Genomic DNA, 15,870 nt, shown 5'->3' with positions numbered 1-15,870 from the left:
AACAGTGCAATTACCTGATGAGATAAGATTATTGTCTTCGCTTTTTATGCTCTTAAGAAAGGCCATTCATTAACGTGCTGAAAAAACAATGCTGTGTTCTGTATTTTTTTAGAAGAAATGTCATGTCATTATTATACACAAATAACTACAATACAATATAAAAAACAATTGTTATATTGATTTTTATTTCAGTCAGGCTAAATGTTACCAAAGAAATGTAAAAATAAAAAGTACAACAAAATACATCATTTACAAATACTTATTTTTTAAGTTTGACATAAGCGTCAAATAAACATGTCTCAGTCATAACAAAAATAGAAAATATCAATACAGTACATTGAATGCATAAGGAGCCATACTTTAAGTCTTTGCAGTAACAAGACTTTAAAAATTTCTACTAGAAAAACTCCCAATACCAATACAATCTGTTTACAAAATGGTCAAAAACATTACAATAGGGACACTAAATTGTGAGAATGTTTAAATACTGGTGCGACCTGCATGCAAAATCCATTGTCGATTATACAGACTTTACAGCAACTCGTTAATAATTCAAAGATGTAACAACTGACTTTAAAGGCGAGCACCAATCTATTACAGTAAAGAACAATGAGCAGTGATAACTACTTTTTATGACATTGATTTTTGGGGGAGTGGAAGTCAGTCGAGTTCTGTTTCGTATTTAGAGTAGAGGTATTCTCACTTGTAGCCATAGTTTTCATCACATTATATATTGCTTTAAATGATGCAGCGGGTCAGAGCAGTTTGTTGCTACTGTTAGTGTACTTTGGCACAATGTAGGTCATTAAATATGTAAACTTGCACGGATGACACTAAACTACAGACAAGATGCCACTACTTTAGTCATCATAATATTAGATTTATCATAATTTCTTTTGGAAAAATCTTGAGAAAACTTTCAAGAAAGGGTAAAGATAATTGGCCATGATGCTAATCGTGTAATGCTAATTCCTTTGCTGCTGGTCGCTCCCATGGAGATAGTAGTTGCTATGGATACTGCATGCTCTCACTCCCTTGATCTTGCATGTGTTCAGTCCAGGAAAGCCTATACATTATGGACAAAGAAAACTGAATCCACAGTGGCCTGGAGTCTGATTATACTACATGTGGACACATAGAGCTGTGCTCTTGTGCTGCTACAAACTAGATATGTCTCCAACTGATAAAGTAGACCTAGTGTTTTGAGGATAGAATGACGCTGAATCAGATGGAAAGAGTTGTGATATCACTCTGGGGCAGAGCTCTGGTTCTGTTGGTAAATGGATGCTTTATCCTTAAGGAGAGCTAGACATAAGTGGCAGCTCCAACTTCCTGCAGAAGACACATTAAACATTATAATTTATGTCAACTAGAAGTATATCATCACCTGAAAAACATAGGCAGTCACCAGTAGCAAGATTCAAACAGATCTTACCCTCAGGTGGTTCAGTCATAGGAGGAGTTAGACAGTACATGTGGTAACCTCTGTCACAATCATCACAAAACAGCAGCTGATCCTGCAAAAAAGAAATTGGTTATATAATAATGTCACAACTACACTGCATGATACTACACACATTTTAAAGGATACAATACAACTTGAAGGAGCATATCGCTTTTAAGACATGCGATGTTGCCAAGTCTGCACTTGGTGCCCAAAGTTGAGATCTAATGTTCTAATATTCTTTGCAGGCATATGGTACATGGCTGTATCAATGCCTGTCTCATGCAAAAAAAAATACCTATAATGCACAAAGGCAGATAAAAAAAAATGGAGGAAAGGGCAATGTGAAACTTCTGGAAGCAAATGACTTTAGGGGCAAAGCACCTTGCGTTTTACAGCCAGTGCATTTTGCAAAGAGCATTTACAGCATGCTACAGCATGCAGCTGAAAATATTTAAGACTATGCAATACAAAACACCTACAAAACATACCATTTGTTCCAAAAACAATGGTAAACACTGGGCGAGTACTCACATCATTCTCTGAAGTGCCACACACATTGCAACACTTGCACTCTATGCACTGCCAGCGGTACGTCTTTACAGCAGCCATCATCACTGGAGTGAACTGTAGACATGTGGGGTGGCCTGAAAACAATGAGACGTCACATATTTTAAATTTATTTTTCAAGAAAGTAAGACTAAATACAGTCAGAAAAACATAAGCATACCAGAGCGTCCACAGTCTGAGCAGGACACCAGCTCCTCGGACTGGCCAGTCTTCTGATTTAAAGTTGAATCTCCCAGACAGAAGTCACAGTAATCGTTGGGCAGTGCTAAACCATTGGGGCCCTTTTTATTTGCTGAATAGAAAGATTTAGAGAAGAAATTAATTTATCAAGGCCGCCTCCATCACAAAGAATTAGAATATCAAGAAAAAGTTCAGTATCTTTGGTCACTCATTTCAGAAAGTCAAACTCATATTATACAGTCATCACATAAACTCTTGAAATATGTCACTCTCTTTCTTGAATTATTATGATTGTGGTTTACAGATCATGAAAAAACAAAATTCTTTGTCTCTTCGTATTTTAATATTACATAAGATCAATTTAAAAAGATACTTTTCAGAAGCCTAACCTTTCTGCTTAAAATATGTTCATTTCTATGCACTCAATACCGGGTTGGGGCTTTATGAATTACTACATCAGTGCACTGTGGCATGGAGGTGATCACCATGTGGAACTGCTCAGGTGTAATGGAAGCCCAGGTCAGGTCAGATGAGTTTGCAGGCCAATCAAGCAGAGTAACACCATGGTAATTTTGGTAACATCTTTTGTGTGGGCAGGTGCCAAGTTCTGCTGGAAAATGTAATCAGCATCTCTATAAAGCTTGTCAGCAGAAGGAAGTATTAAGTGCTGTAAAATGTCCTGGTAGATGGCTGCGTTGACTGTGGACTTCAGAAAACACAGTGGACCAACACCAGCAGATGACATGGCAGCCCAAATCATCACTGACGGTGGAAACTTCACACTGGGCTTCAAGCAACATCGATTCTGTGCCTCTCAACTCTTCCTCCGGACTCTGGGACATTTCCAAAAGATATGCAAAATTTACTTTCATCTAAAAAGAGGACTTTGGACCACTGGTCAACAGTCCAGTTCCGTTTCTCCACAGTTCAAGTAAGAAGCTTCTGACATTGTCTCATGTCCCATATAGGCTTCTTCTGTGCGTAGTGCTCGTTGCGTTGACTCCAGCCCAGTCCACTCCAGCCCCCTGACCCAGACTGAGAGACCATTTAAGGGCTCAGGAAACCTTTGCAGGTGTTTTCCATTAGCTGATTAGGGTGTCTTCCCGATATTCAACTTTTTTACACAATTCTAATTTTCTGAGAGACTGAATTTTGGTTTTCTGTAAGCCACAATCATAAAAATCCAAAAAATAAAATAAATAAAATGAAATATTTCACTTTGTGTGCCATGAGTCTATATGTGTTTGACATTCTGAAATGAGTGACAAAAAATATTGAACTTTTTCATGACATTCTAATTAATTTGTGATGAATATGAGTGTAAAACTCCAGAGTTCATTACCAATACTACAAACCTGTTCATGCAGTGTTGGCCAAAGTAAAAATAAACTAAATATAAACTAATGAATTGGACTAGTTGCTAATGTGATGGGACGTGCAAGTAATACATAGGTGTTGGGGGGGTGGTAATGACTTGACTGAATGACTAAAAACTAGTTTTATAGAGTCCCAGCATGTTTTACAACTTGTATGGGTAACTATACCTATAAAACCAAGAAACTTTCAAAACATCACAATGAGAAAAGAAAGGAGACAAAATAAAACACCTCATACATGCAACACGGCATGCAACAGCCCCTCCCTGTGTCCCCTGTCTGCCTCTCAGCCCTGGACTCACTCTTTTGCTCGTCAGGCTGCCGAGGAGTGGGTGGTGCCTCGAGCTCCTCGCGGTCCTCGCCCTCCTCCTCGGCCAGATGAGAGTGTGTATAGTGATAGCTCAGGCCAGGACGGTTCTTGTAGCGCTTCCCACAGACTGACACACACACAGTCACACAAGAATTGTATAGCAATGACCAACAGTGTTTTTGTTTCTTTTTTTTATATACACCTAAAGATAAGTTTCTTCACATTGAGAGTAGGAATTGCCAAGCACACAAAGTGGCTTGAATTACAAGTCTGTATTTGAAGAGTCTGTATTTGAAGAGTCCTTCTTCCTTGCCATACTCACTACTCATTACTACATAAAAAAAAAAAACAATATAATGTAGCAGATTTTGTTTTGTTTTAATAAATGGATATATTTCAAGTAGTTTAAACAGTCGTTTAGTTGTTCTCTTAGTTCTGTTTCTCTAGGGCAGAGGTCTCCACCCCATTCCAAGTAACTTTCTAAAGGATTAAGGAATTATGCACACTATACTGATTTTAACTGAATTCATCACATGTATTATAAATGTATAATTTAGATACCCAAATGGGTGCACTAATATTTAATGTTTCAAATACATCTAACAGATTCTAAGGCTACCTGTTGCTGTTATATATGTCATTTCTAACAACCACAAACAGGAGTGCACCATTTTCGTTTTTAAAATTATCTCTCAAGGGGAAAAAGGTTGGAGACCCCTGCTTAAGGGTATCATGGAGTAGTGCGAACATTCCCTTCAGTTTTAGTCTGCCTAATCTATACTCACTGTCACAGGCATACGGTTTGTCTCTCTCCTCCAGTGCAGCGGCGGCAGCCTCAGATTTCTTTTTGCCATTCTTATCGCTGCGTCCCTAAAGTTTTGTTTTTTTTTGGAAAAGAAATTTCAATCACTGCTGAACAATTCATTGAGTACAATTCATTTCTTGAAATGAAGCATTTTCTGTAAATATGACGATGCACAGACACTTACTTTTGACTTGCTTTTTCCTCTTCTTTTGGGCGTCTCATCTTCAAAGTCCTCATCATCTAGGTCATCCAAGTAGTCATCATGGTCCAGGACTCTCTAATATTTGACAGTTACAGGCATTATTGGGCTGAAATGTTGCTTCTTCGGAAACAACTTGACACACAAACGAAAATGTCATTAAATCCTTTAAATCTGACCTTGCGAATGCGTCCTGAAGTCACTGATGCGGGAGGCTCCACAGTGGCTAGATCTTCTTCTGTGCTACGAAGATCAGACACTCCACTCCTTCTATCAAGAGGCTCTCCCTTGAGTAGTGCCTCCAAGCTGCTGCCATCTACGCCCCCCAGTCCATCACGCTTCAGTCCCAACTCTATATCTGCTACAAAAATAATAACATGTACACAACAAGGAAGGGTGGGAGGTGGACGTTACACATGGTGACACAATGCACACAAAGCCAGATGTTTTAGGATGATCTAAAAACTGACGAAAAAAAAAAAAAACTCATTCTGCCCTGCTTATTTTTACCTCTAAAAAGGAAGATTAGACAGATAATGGATTTCAAATATGATATAAAGTATCATATTTGATTTGTGTAAAATGTTTAATGTTCATGTGAACCAACAATGGCTTTGTACAGAGTTCTACAGACGTTATTAGCTGTCAAGATCGGCAGCCTCACACAAAATAATACAACCTGAATGATGATGTCGGTGCCCATAGCAACTTCCAGAATAAAGTGAATACACAACAAAAAGAAGGAAGTCTTTGATCAGGGCCCACAGGCTATTGATGGAAATTTGGAAACAAAGATGGACACAATACATAAGAAGTCCATCTTTGATGGACACCGCAGCGGTCTTTGACATCAAGTTGACAAAATCACATGCGCAAAACAGGAAATGAGATGTGCAGAACCGACAGATCCAGTGTATTTTCAAAATAAAATATCCCTGCACACTCCTGGCACTTCGAAAATGCACTTACAGACTGTAGATAACCACAGTATCCAAAAGCACGATAAAGTGGATAAAGTGCTGTTGTTTACCAGCAAGGCTTCTTGCACACACTAAACTATCACGTGAACTCCTGACCAGAGGGTGAATCCCGGCGACAGAAGCAACTGCACCGTTATTAAATAACAGTTACAATGTTTACACCATTGGGTGTTGCTATTTGCATGCTGTGGTCCTCTAGCCCATCCAATCCAAGGTCCCATCCGTGCCAGACCCCTTTGGAAATTAGTACCTTCAGCGGTCCTTTTGGCTCTTAACAGGAGGCAGTACAGATCACTTTATGCAGTGGAAACATTAAGGGTCCGTACAGTACCATACAGTACCTCCCCGTACCTGCCCTATGCCTGCCCTGTCCACCAGTCAAGTCTGTGCATTATCCAGAACACTGAGCTACTTTATTTAAAAGACAGATTCACTGGTTGATTTAAAACAGATGCTTTGCACTGCCCTACCTGCTTTGAGAGGCGGGAAAGCCAGGCGCGGGTCCTCAGGGGGGTGGGAACGTCTTTTCTTTCTCCACCGACGAGCTGGGTATGTGTACAACTGGCCTGGAGCTACACCTATAAAAAATTTAAAACTATAAATGGAGCTGCACAATTGTCATTTGTTAGCTATACTGCAATAACAGTATTTTGTCACAATGTTGATAATTTCAGAATCAACTTGATTTTCCCTTTGTACAAAATATCTTGTCTTTCTTTATATCTTTATTTGTTATCTCTCGTTTGACTTCCTTTAATCATCTCTCCTGATGTCTGATTGTTCGTCCTGCTTCCAGAATTTCCATTTCTCTGATTTGAGCAAACAACTTGGTGCAGTGTTCATATTTACGGTTTTTCCAACAACACCACACCGTCGCAGCTAGAGGACCGTTTACCTCACAAATGAATGATTGGCTACAGGTGCTGGGATTTAAGTAGTGAGGATTCAGATTCAGAGAGTCTTTTAAACCAGGGGTGTCAAACTGAAATTTACAGAGGGCCAAAATTAAAAACTGGGACTAAGTTGCTTGCCAAACTAAATATTTATTGAAAAATTTCAACATCTGCATGTTTTCTCTTCTTTCAAGATATGTAATATGTTAAACCTTTTCTCATTAAAATAAATGTTTAATAATAGTTTTGCTTAAACACTGAATCAAGAACAAGCATAACATAAAATAACAAAATTTTAAATAAATAGTGTCTCTATAGTCTATCTGTAGCCGGCGGGCCAGCTCTAATACATATTTGATATGTTCTTGCGGGACAAATATAATTATATTGCGAGCCAAATTTGGCTTCCGGGCCTTGGTTTTACATGTCTGGTTTAAACCAATTGGATTTCAGATTTGGAAGTGGAAACCTTAATGTAATACTAATTTGGGGCTCATTCTGCTTTGATTGGAGAATCCAATCAAAAGTTATAACATATATAAATTGGACATCATATTTTTGTAATCAAGAATAAATGAATGAAAATTCTGAATCAAAACTTTTACATACAGTTCCTTTAACACTAGAGGTGGTGGAAAAAGAAATGGGGAAAATTGGTTAAACCTATATACCACCATTAATCCTAACTTTGACCAAGCTCTTTGAGGTGACTTGGCTTACCAAAACCACTTAAAATGTGAATTGTAGACCTAAGACATGTTCCACGGGGAATAAATAGAAACAAAATGCAACATAAGATGATCCTGACACCATCCATACCTGCACTGCGATGCCTTTTCTCCATCCAGATATAACAGTTGGATTGGGCCACACCTGTCTGGGAGTCCAGAAAGGGCATGAGGATGCTGCGCTCAGCACAGAGGCGAGCGTTATAATTATGACACTGCTCCATGGCATCTCTGTAGTACTGTTCTCCCAGCCTGAAAGATGGAGGGACACTGACTCATAAAACTGACATACGAGTTGCATCAGACAACACATTTCAACTTTAAAAATAAACTATGCCCGAAATGTGTGAATAGTTATTTATACCATTATATGATTTGTGGCTCTATAAGTCGTTTTATTCAAAAGCTAGTCCTATAAAGCAGGCTTACTTTATAACAGAGAACCGCAACACTTGTGGAGAAAAGGACATGGGAACAAAAGGTTGATGGTTCGCGGCGCCTCTCATTACAACAAAGCGCCCGCCAACAACACGCGTAAATGAAATATTCACTTTAATGTAACCAGGATGCTCCGGTTTAAACAATCAGAATCGACAGCACTGATAATTATAACAACAACAACAACAAATAACTAAGAGTTCTGTGGAAGTACATCTTTCCAATTTGCCCATGGCTAACACGCTAATCGTAGCATCCTTTAGTAAAAAAAAAAAAAAAAAAACGTTTATGTCTTCATACAAAATTTGTTTTGAACAATACCGAGTTTAATGCAGAGGCAATGTCCAACAATACGATTGCAATTGGATTTGTGGAGTAAACTTGAACAGTTATACATAATGATAAACTTACACTTTCACAACATTGTCGACGGCCGCAGCCATGTTTTCTGATTGCGGTTGTATGGAGTGCCGGTGCGCATGCGCGCAGTTCAGTATAAAACTACCTTCAGGATTCTGAAGGTGTATATATATATATATATATATATATATATATATATATATATATATATATATATATATATATATATATATATATATATACACACACCTTGTCACGTTTATTTTGACTATGCATTTTGTCTATAAGGAGCTTAGCCTTCTCTTTGATTTGTGAATGTTATTTTTGGTTTGAACCTAAATTAGAGTCAAAGGCATTCATTAATAATAAAGTTTCACAGTTTCACATAGGCTACACATATGTAAATTCACAAAGCAAAAAACATCTTTTACAGTATTTAACAATTTTTTCTCTGTTTATGAATTTCTTTGAGTTGCCTGATAGTATAATGTACATAAATTAGTGCTCTGTCATCAATACCCTGTATCAGAAATAACATATTTGAGCCACATATTGCAATGAGCACCCTTTGCATTAAAGTTGTTACTGTTGCAGAGACTATACATGGACGCTATGACATTAGAAGTTAGTTTGCTTGTAGCTTGTGGTGTGGTTTTTGCTCTCCAGGCAATGGCCTGGTATTCAGTAGTTAGTGATGGAAAGTAACAAATTAAAAGAAGTAAAGTACTAGTAGTAGGTAATGTATGCTATGTAACTTTTTGGCAGAGGTTTCACCACCTGCTTGTCTTCGAGTAAATGTCATTGCGTTGTCTAGAATGTCCTACAGTATGGCATTAAACATATCTATTTCCATGGAGACAAACCCACAATGCCTCCAGGCCAAGTTACAGGTTAGATCTGTGGAGAAGAGAGCTTACTCACTGTGGGAATGCATGTATTTTTGAGTAAAAAAAAAAAAACACCTGTAATTGAATAAATGTTATATAGATGAGTTTATTGCCATACTGTGAAACCTTACAGGCAAAGTAAAAATTTATCCATGGAAACAATCTTGAGGGGGACCCCTGCTAGAAGAGTTACACAATGCACCTTTTAAGTAAAACCTAAATTCTGTACTTTACTTGAGTACATTTTAAAGTGGATGCTTTTTACTTTTACATCACTACATTTGAGAGCAGTTTTCCAGACATGAAGAAGTAGGGCTTGAGTTGAAACGTTTTGGTGTCACTGAAATTAAAAATAAAAAAAGGGAGCTTCAAAGAACTGCAGTTTGGATCTTTTTCTTCTTTTGTACAAATGTTGTCTTTGGACCTAGCACGCTGTCACATTTTTTGTTGGATATGCATGTCTCTGTCTACCAGTTAAGTGATCATTAACAAAAACAAAAACAAAACAAAAAACTTGTTGTAGGCTTTATGGAGAAATGAGAAATAAACTTGAATGAATGTAAATGGGACAAAGGCTCACTGTCACATATACATTTATGTTTGCTACTTATTTTGAATTTATTATTACCTTTTATATTTTTACTCTTTGTTATTATAATACATTTTGATGTGTGAGCTACTGTGTCCAATCAGTTTTCCCTTGTGACCACATGCCTCTCTCCCTACTTCTTCCACTGTCAGTAGCCTATAAATATCTACTGTATTTTATTATTTTCAATAGTTATTAAGAAGGCTAATTTCCACAGCGAATGCCTACTTTAATTTAAATAGGTTTATAATTTGACTTATTTTACACTAATTTAGGGTAGGAACCAGTCGGTTGACGCAGACGCTCTGCGTGGGGGGACCCGTCGACGACTCTCTGCGTCGTGACGCAGATGATTTGACGCCTTTCACCTTTCAGGAAAGCCATTTTAACATTTAAACACTAAACTGGATATGTATTGCAGATATCTCTAACTTAGTCATTCTTCCTGTCCGTAATTGTCATTTTAGATATTTACAACGACATTCTTCCCAGGGCAAATGACGTCACCTTTGTCATTCATTTGTATGGGTTTCATAAATACGGATATCCACAATTGAGTTATGAATATCCACATTGTAAGTTACAGATATCTACAACTGAATTATAGATATCTGTAAATCCAGTTCGAGATATCTACAATTTGATTCTGACTCGTCATAACTTAAGTTCAAAATATCTTTAATTCATTTCAGTTGAAGGTATTTACATGCTCCATTTCAGATATTTAAAATTTTGTTTTGTTTACGTTTTGACTAGGCGAAATTACGTTGTAGATATCTCTTAAACTGGAATCACAATTAGTCAGAATGACGTTGTAGATATCTTAAACCGTAGTTTCAGATAGTCATAATTTAGTTGTAGAAAATCTCTTACCAAGTTGTATATATCTTGTTATGAATTTTGATTAGAGATATCTGAAACTGGAGATATCCGTAAATTTAATTTTGCCTAGTCAAAATATAATTAATTATACATATCTTGACAAGGCGAAATGACGGTGCAGATATCTATACCCAAATTATACCACTTGAGGCGGGAGCGGAGCATTTCCACATGGCACCTGTAGCTGTTAACGAAAAGTTAATTTATCAGTAAGATCGCCAAAATGCATTTTACGGTCTTTTTGTTAATGGTCTCTAGTGAAAAGTTCGTTGAAAATTATATTATAGACAAAAGCTAATTTTAACACAGATAGTTGTTAAGCATTCGAGACAAATAGCTTTTTGGACGGATTGTGCAGTCAGTTTGGTGCTTTCTGTGTCATGATGTCATAATGACGTTTGAGATATCTTTAACTTTCAATTTGCCTAGTCAAAACTGAATAACAGATATCTGCAATTGTCTTTTATGATGTGTGAAGAGTTGAATGTCGTTTTCAATTATGTAACTGCAGATACCTGTAATTCCGTTTTGCCTAGTCAAAACTGAATTGCAGATATCTCTAACTATCCTTTCATCTAGTCAAAATTACGTTACAGATATGTCAAAAGACAATTCCCACTATCCAAAATGAAATTATGCCTACTCGGAAAGACGTTGATATGTAGAACGTTCATTCCGGATAATCAAACAGCGTTTACCTACTTTGGACTCTTACTCTATCTATCTATTGTATCACAGTGAACTAGTGGGAGCCTGAATCACGGTGTGTGCGACTGCAGCATGAACGTCCCGGGACTCGCGGCTATGGTCGCCTTCTACGTGCTGGTGCTGGGGATCGGCATCTGGGCCTCGATCAGGTCCAAACGCGCGCGTGAAAGGACCCAGAACGACCGCACCGTGCACGCGTTGTTGGGGAACAGGGGGATACGTCTGGTCGTGGGGGTATTCACAATGACAGGTCTGTGCGTAACTTGTGTGTTATTGCTGCTTGCCCTGTATTATTGTGTGATTTTGTAAATTAATGAGGAGAATGCAAAGCGAACAGGCAGGCTACACATTTTTCCATTAGACTACTGGGCTGCTGTCAGGTGCAGACACATTTGAAGTGTTCTAGTGTTTACTCAATATTGGTATTTTTGGTTTTACAGCCACGTTTGTTGGCGGAGGCTTCATCGCTGGTTTAACAGAAGCTGTATACACCCCAACTATGGGACTGACCTGGGCTGTCATGCCTGTAACTGGTGCTCTGTCATTTATTATTGGTAATACATTGCAATAATCCAAAATTGCTGTTTCCTGTTGATGTTGAAGTTTCCGTCTTTAATGCTCATGTACATTGCAGGTGGACTTTTCTTTGCAAAGAAGATGAGGGACAGAAAATATGTGACTATGATGGACCCATTCCAAAATAAGTATGGAAATATAATTAGTGCTGTTCTGTCTGTAGCACTGTTGGTATCAGACATCATCTGGGTGACAGGAACTCTCATAGGTTTAGGTAGGCTACGTTTTGATGTTCAGTTATGTCCTCACATATGATGGTGTTTTGTGTAAGATGAGTCTCTGCCTCATGTTTTCAAAGGTTCGACAATGAGTGTTATCTTGGATATTCCTTATTCTGCATGTATTTGGATATCAGCTGCAGTTGCCATAGTCTACACCCTTCTGGGCGGCCTGTATAGTGTAGCATACACTGACATTATACAGTTGATTCTCATTTTCTGCAGTTTGGTCAGTGATGTCATGTAACACAATGCCTGCTCCAAAACATGTTTTATTCATACATGTGTATGTTTTGTTTTCTTCAGTGGTTATGTGTCCCTTTCATCTTGATCAACCCTTATACAGAAGATATCACCAAAACTGCTCATACATTTATTTACCAGGCCCCTTGGACTGGGTCTGTAAATAAACAGAATGTGTGGATTTGGCTTGATAATTTCTTATTACTGGTAATGTTTGCATTCTGTTATCTTTAGTAGGCCTATTAGTGAATGTTTAACCATGGTTTCCTCTATAAAAAAGGACTACAAAATAATGCTGTGACATTAACCATCAGTATTTAAGACATTTTAATGACTTATAATGGTTTGGCCTGCATAAATAAATGAACAGGGAAGTGTTATGGTGTTAAGGTGTCTTCTAACTCTTCCATCAGAGTCTTGGTAACTTGGGTTATCAAGATTTTCACCAGAGGACTCTGTCTTCATCTTCATCCTCCACAGCTAGGATCACATGCTTCATTGCCGCACCCATGATTTTTGTCCTTGGAATCCCCCCTATGTTGATTGGAGCGGCTGCAGTCTCAACAAGTAGGCAACAATACCAGTTACTTATTTACCAAGTGGATGAGTACACACCTAATGTTTACAATTCTTTAGACTGGACTATGACAGAGTATGGCTCCCCATCCCCATATGAGCGTGGTGAAGCAGGACTGGTGCTACCCATTGCTCTGCAGTATCTCACCCCATCTTTTATCTCCATTGTGGGCATTGGAGCAATCGCTGCTGCTGTGATGTCATCCACAGACTCTGCTCTGTTGTCAGCAGCATCAATATTTACATCCAACATCTACAAGAACATTCTGAGGAGAACGGTATGAGGACACTGATGGTGTGAAGTGATAATTCTTGTATTGACCATGTGATTCCACAATCCACAGGCACCAGAGACAGAGCTTCTGTGGGTCATACGCATTACTGTGGTGGTGGTGGGCCTGGTGGGCACCTCCCTGTCATTTTTAAGTAACAGTGTTTTGATGTTCTGGATACTTGGCTCAAGCATTACCTATACCATCATGTTTCCTCAGCTGGTGTGCATCCTCTTCTGTGAGGTCTCTAACAGCTATGGCTGCATCATGGGTGTGGTAATTGTAGTGTTATTGAAGGTACTGAGTGGGGAACCAGCACTAGGCCTGTCTCCTCTTTTCTATTACCCTGGGTGCCCTGTTATGAATGGCACATATGTCCAATGTGCTCCAGTTCAGACCATCTGTATGCTATGTGGATGTATTACCACTTTAATATTTTCCTACATAACACATATATTTTTTTACAAAAACGTTATTCCTGGTGAGGGAGATGTTTTTCGTGTTACAATGTATAAAGCACCGCAAAACAAAACAGACAGCACTAATCTGAACAATGAAATTGAAATATGAAGGTTTGGGAAATGGTAATTGCATTTGTGTAGACTGCAAATAAAAAAACTTTTTTTACAAGAAGCTGTCTGATTTATTAAAACTATTCCGTTAAACAATAACCGCGATCAGGATATTCTAAATGCATTTTGTATTTTTAAAATCTACCACAGTGGGGCGGTAAGGCTCTTTTAAGTATATTTTGAGTTCACCTGCCAGTGCAGAAAAAGTAAATCAGGAAGTGTGTGTGCAAGAGGGGCATGCGTGTGCATGCATGAAGAAACTGCTTTAAGGTTTGTGCTCACATTGTATTATAACTTAAAATGTTTAATTATAACTATAGGGTTTGTGTGGGAGCAAAATAACTGAGTGATCCAGTAATCAGTCTAGGCTTTCGTACACTATATTTTTTCCTGAATTATACATAATTAATAATTTCTGCTGCCGTTGTACAAGATTAGAAGTTAATTTAAGTTTTGATTTGGTTACTTACTGGCTACAAGGCTTTTGTGACTCCGACTTTGGGCCTTTATTGATGTTGTGATGCTGTTAATATAATGCAAGGGACTCAAATTTGTTTGGTCAACATATATGTTTTTTTTCTCTCTCTCTCTCTCAGTGATAGAAAATGGAGACACCTGACAGTGTTGGTGAAGGAGGCGAGGGTGCAGCATCACAGTCAACCTTCTCTGGGCAAACACCTCGGAAACCTAACTGGACTTTGTTGGAGGAAGCTGTTCAGATGAAAACTGAGGGCAATGCTTTTTACAGAGAGAAAAACCTGCGCTCAGCTATTAGACGTTACCACAGTGCCCTGCTCATCCTCCGGAGCCTGGACTCAGACGTGATGTCATCTCTAAAGGGACTTGGGCCAGTGGCACATCCTCTCTCACCAGAACAAGAGACTCTACTGAGAAATACACAAATAGATGTGTTCAACAATTTAGCTGGTACCTACAATAAGTATATTATAATTACAGTGATACAGCAAGTGGTATAAAGCATTTCATCAGCCTACAGTCTGTGGCTCTTCTTCATCAGCTGATGAGAACTTGAATTTAGTCACCAGCCGCCTGTCTTTGTTGTGTGTACATTCTAGTTGGTGACTGGGCCTAACATAAATGTAATGATACATACTGAAATTGTTGCCGATTTATTGTGTTTTTTTTTTTTTTTTTTCAGCTTGTTTGCTGCAGAAAGAGAATATCAATTATGCCCGTGTTCAAGAATATAGCTTACGTGTTTTACAGTGGCAACCACATAATGTAAAAGCTCTGTACAGAGCAGGAGTGGCCACACTAGAGCTGGGAGACGCTCAAATGGCAAAAATGTATCTTTCACAAGCCTTCAAAGAACAACCTAATGGTAATTAGCATTTTTTCTTTCATTTTGAGGGGACAGTAAAGCAAGTTTGCAAATATTTAACATATTATCCATCTCTTTATTTTAGATGTAAATGTAAAGAAGTACCTCCAAAAAGCTGAGGAGAGGCTGAGCCAGGAGTTGCAAAAAGAGAAGGCCATGTATCGTGAGATGTTTTTACCCAGCATCAAGAGCTGCTCTGGAGATGAAGTTAACCAAAAGAATGAGAGTGGTGATTAAGTCTGCCTGGTTTGCCAAGCAAAGACATTTGGTTTGGGACAGTCCGAATCCGAATTAAGTTCTAGTAAGATATAGTAAGGTGTAGTATAAGAATAGTAAGATTGGCTGCCCCGTCTGTGTTGTTTTCTCACATATCACCATTACGTGCTGTCTGTGTTAATTCTGTCTGATGTTGTGCTAGTTTTGATCTGACAGAAGACCAGAGACCACAGGTGAGCTTGAACAAAGGCCAGGTGAGAGGAGAACAGGTTTCACATCTGCCTTCTAATCTAACTATGTATGGTTGCTTTAAGAATGTCTGTACACTGTTAACATGGAAATTTAGATGGAAGGAAAGTGAAGCCTGTTTGAAAAATAGAGCCAAAGTTTCCTAGTGGCTCAAAAGTTTCTTTCTGAAAAAAATACCCTCCGGTTCAACTGTATGTTATTTCATACACTGCTGTAAATGTTAATTAAAATGTTTTGTTTCTAATTCTCAGTCTCAT

General features: G+C 38.3%; 3 protein-coding genes across 7 annotated transcripts; 2 read left to right on the top strand and 1 right to left on the bottom strand.

The window, feature by feature from the left end:
- Nucleotides 1–158: 158 nt before the first annotated feature.
- Nucleotides 159–8,389, bottom strand: LOC110158831 (zinc finger protein ubi-d4). Of its 3 annotated transcripts, none has more exons than XM_020923352.2 (11): nucleotides 8,335–8,389; nucleotides 7,577–7,737; nucleotides 6,335–6,442; nucleotides 5,064–5,245; nucleotides 4,870–4,962; nucleotides 4,666–4,750; nucleotides 3,873–4,007; nucleotides 2,175–2,306; nucleotides 1,979–2,091; nucleotides 1,436–1,517; nucleotides 159–1,332 (listed from the first exon to the last, which is right to left on the bottom strand). In XM_020923352.2, the coding sequence occupies exons 1-11, from the start codon at nucleotides 8,364–8,366 to the stop codon at nucleotides 1,247–1,249; spliced, it is 1,209 nt and encodes a 402-aa protein (XP_020779011.1). In that variant the 5' UTR covers nucleotides 8,367–8,389; the 3' UTR covers nucleotides 159–1,246. The 3 variants fall into 3 exon arrangements, with proteins under 3 accessions (XP_020779011.1, XP_055015180.1, XP_020779012.1); XM_055159205.1 differs by having other exon boundaries at nucleotides 5,064–5,242; XM_020923353.2 differs by lacking the exon at nucleotides 3,873–4,007.
- Nucleotides 8,390–10,063: 1,674 nt separating this feature from the next.
- On the top strand, nucleotides 10,064–13,934 carry LOC110158902 (high-affinity choline transporter 1-like). Of its 3 annotated transcripts, none has more exons than XM_055159649.1 (9): nucleotides 10,064–10,334; nucleotides 11,380–11,599; nucleotides 11,790–11,903; nucleotides 11,984–12,139; nucleotides 12,224–12,372; nucleotides 12,450–12,593; nucleotides 12,800–12,953; nucleotides 13,023–13,240; nucleotides 13,307–13,934. In XM_055159649.1, the coding sequence occupies exons 2-9, from the start codon at nucleotides 11,422–11,424 to the stop codon at nucleotides 13,802–13,804; spliced, it is 1,611 nt and encodes a 536-aa protein (XP_055015624.1). In that variant the 5' UTR covers nucleotides 10,064–10,334; nucleotides 11,380–11,421; the 3' UTR covers nucleotides 13,805–13,934. The 3 variants fall into 3 exon arrangements, with proteins under 3 accessions (XP_055015624.1, XP_020779109.2, XP_055015623.1); XM_020923450.2 differs by lacking the exon at nucleotides 10,064–10,334 and adding an exon at nucleotides 10,433–10,850; XM_055159648.1 differs by lacking the exon at nucleotides 10,064–10,334 and having other exon boundaries at nucleotides 10,433–11,599.
- A 73-nt stretch (nucleotides 13,935–14,007) lies between these two features.
- ttc9c (tetratricopeptide repeat domain 9C) lies at nucleotides 14,008–15,857 on the top strand. The gene is made up of 4 exons (XM_020923451.2): nucleotides 14,008–14,076; nucleotides 14,403–14,733; nucleotides 14,966–15,148; nucleotides 15,234–15,857. The coding sequence occupies exons 2-4, from the start codon at nucleotides 14,412–14,414 to the stop codon at nucleotides 15,383–15,385; spliced, it is 657 nt and encodes a 218-aa protein (XP_020779110.1). The 5' UTR covers nucleotides 14,008–14,076; nucleotides 14,403–14,411; the 3' UTR covers nucleotides 15,386–15,857.
- The last annotated feature ends 13 nt before the right edge of the window (nucleotides 15,858–15,870 follow it).

Source organism: Boleophthalmus pectinirostris, unplaced genomic scaffold (assembly GCF_026225935.1).
Source record: "Boleophthalmus pectinirostris isolate CB_2022bp ecotype Guang Dong unplaced genomic scaffold, ASM2622593v1 HiC_scaffold_23, whole genome shotgun sequence".
Lineage (NCBI taxonomy): Eukaryota > Metazoa > Chordata > Actinopteri > Gobiiformes > Gobiidae > Boleophthalmus > Boleophthalmus pectinirostris.
Note: the sequence above shows the minus strand (reverse complement) of the source record. Positions and strands in the feature narration are given on the sequence as shown.

Excerpts from the sequence above, each read along its gene's own strand:
- LOC110158902 (XM_055159649.1), top strand. The coding sequence starts at position 11,422 with ATGAACGTCCCGGGACTCGCGGCTATGGTCGCCTTCTACGTGCTGGTG. Across the intron at positions 12,954-13,022 it reads AGCGGCTGCAGTCTCAACAA|ACTGGACTATGACAGAGTAT; the intron begins GTAGGCAACAAT and ends ACAATTCTTTAG. Across the intron at positions 13,241-13,306 it reads AGAACATTCTGAGGAGAACG|GCACCAGAGACAGAGCTTCT; the intron begins GTATGAGGACAC and ends CACAATCCACAG.
- ttc9c (XM_020923451.2), top strand. The coding sequence starts at position 14,412 with ATGGAGACACCTGACAGTGTTGGTGAAGGAGGCGAGGGTGCAGCATCA. Across the intron at positions 14,734-14,965 it reads TGTGTTCAACAATTTAGCTG|CTTGTTTGCTGCAGAAAGAG; the intron begins GTACCTACAATA and ends TTTTTTTTTCAG. Across the intron at positions 15,149-15,233 it reads CTTCAAAGAACAACCTAATG|ATGTAAATGTAAAGAAGTAC; the intron begins GTAATTAGCATT and ends TCTTTATTTTAG.
- LOC110158831 (XM_020923352.2), bottom strand. The coding sequence starts at position 8,366 with ATGGCTGCGGCCGTCGACAATGTTGTGAAAGT. Across the intron at positions 7,738-8,334 it reads GTCGACAATGTTGTGAAAGT|GCTGGGAGAACAGTACTACA; the intron begins GTAAGTTTATCA and ends TCCATCTTTCAG. Across the intron at positions 4,008-4,665 it reads CAAACCGTATGCCTGTGACA|TCTGTGGGAAGCGCTACAAG; the intron begins GTGAGTATAGAT and ends TGTGTGTGTCAG.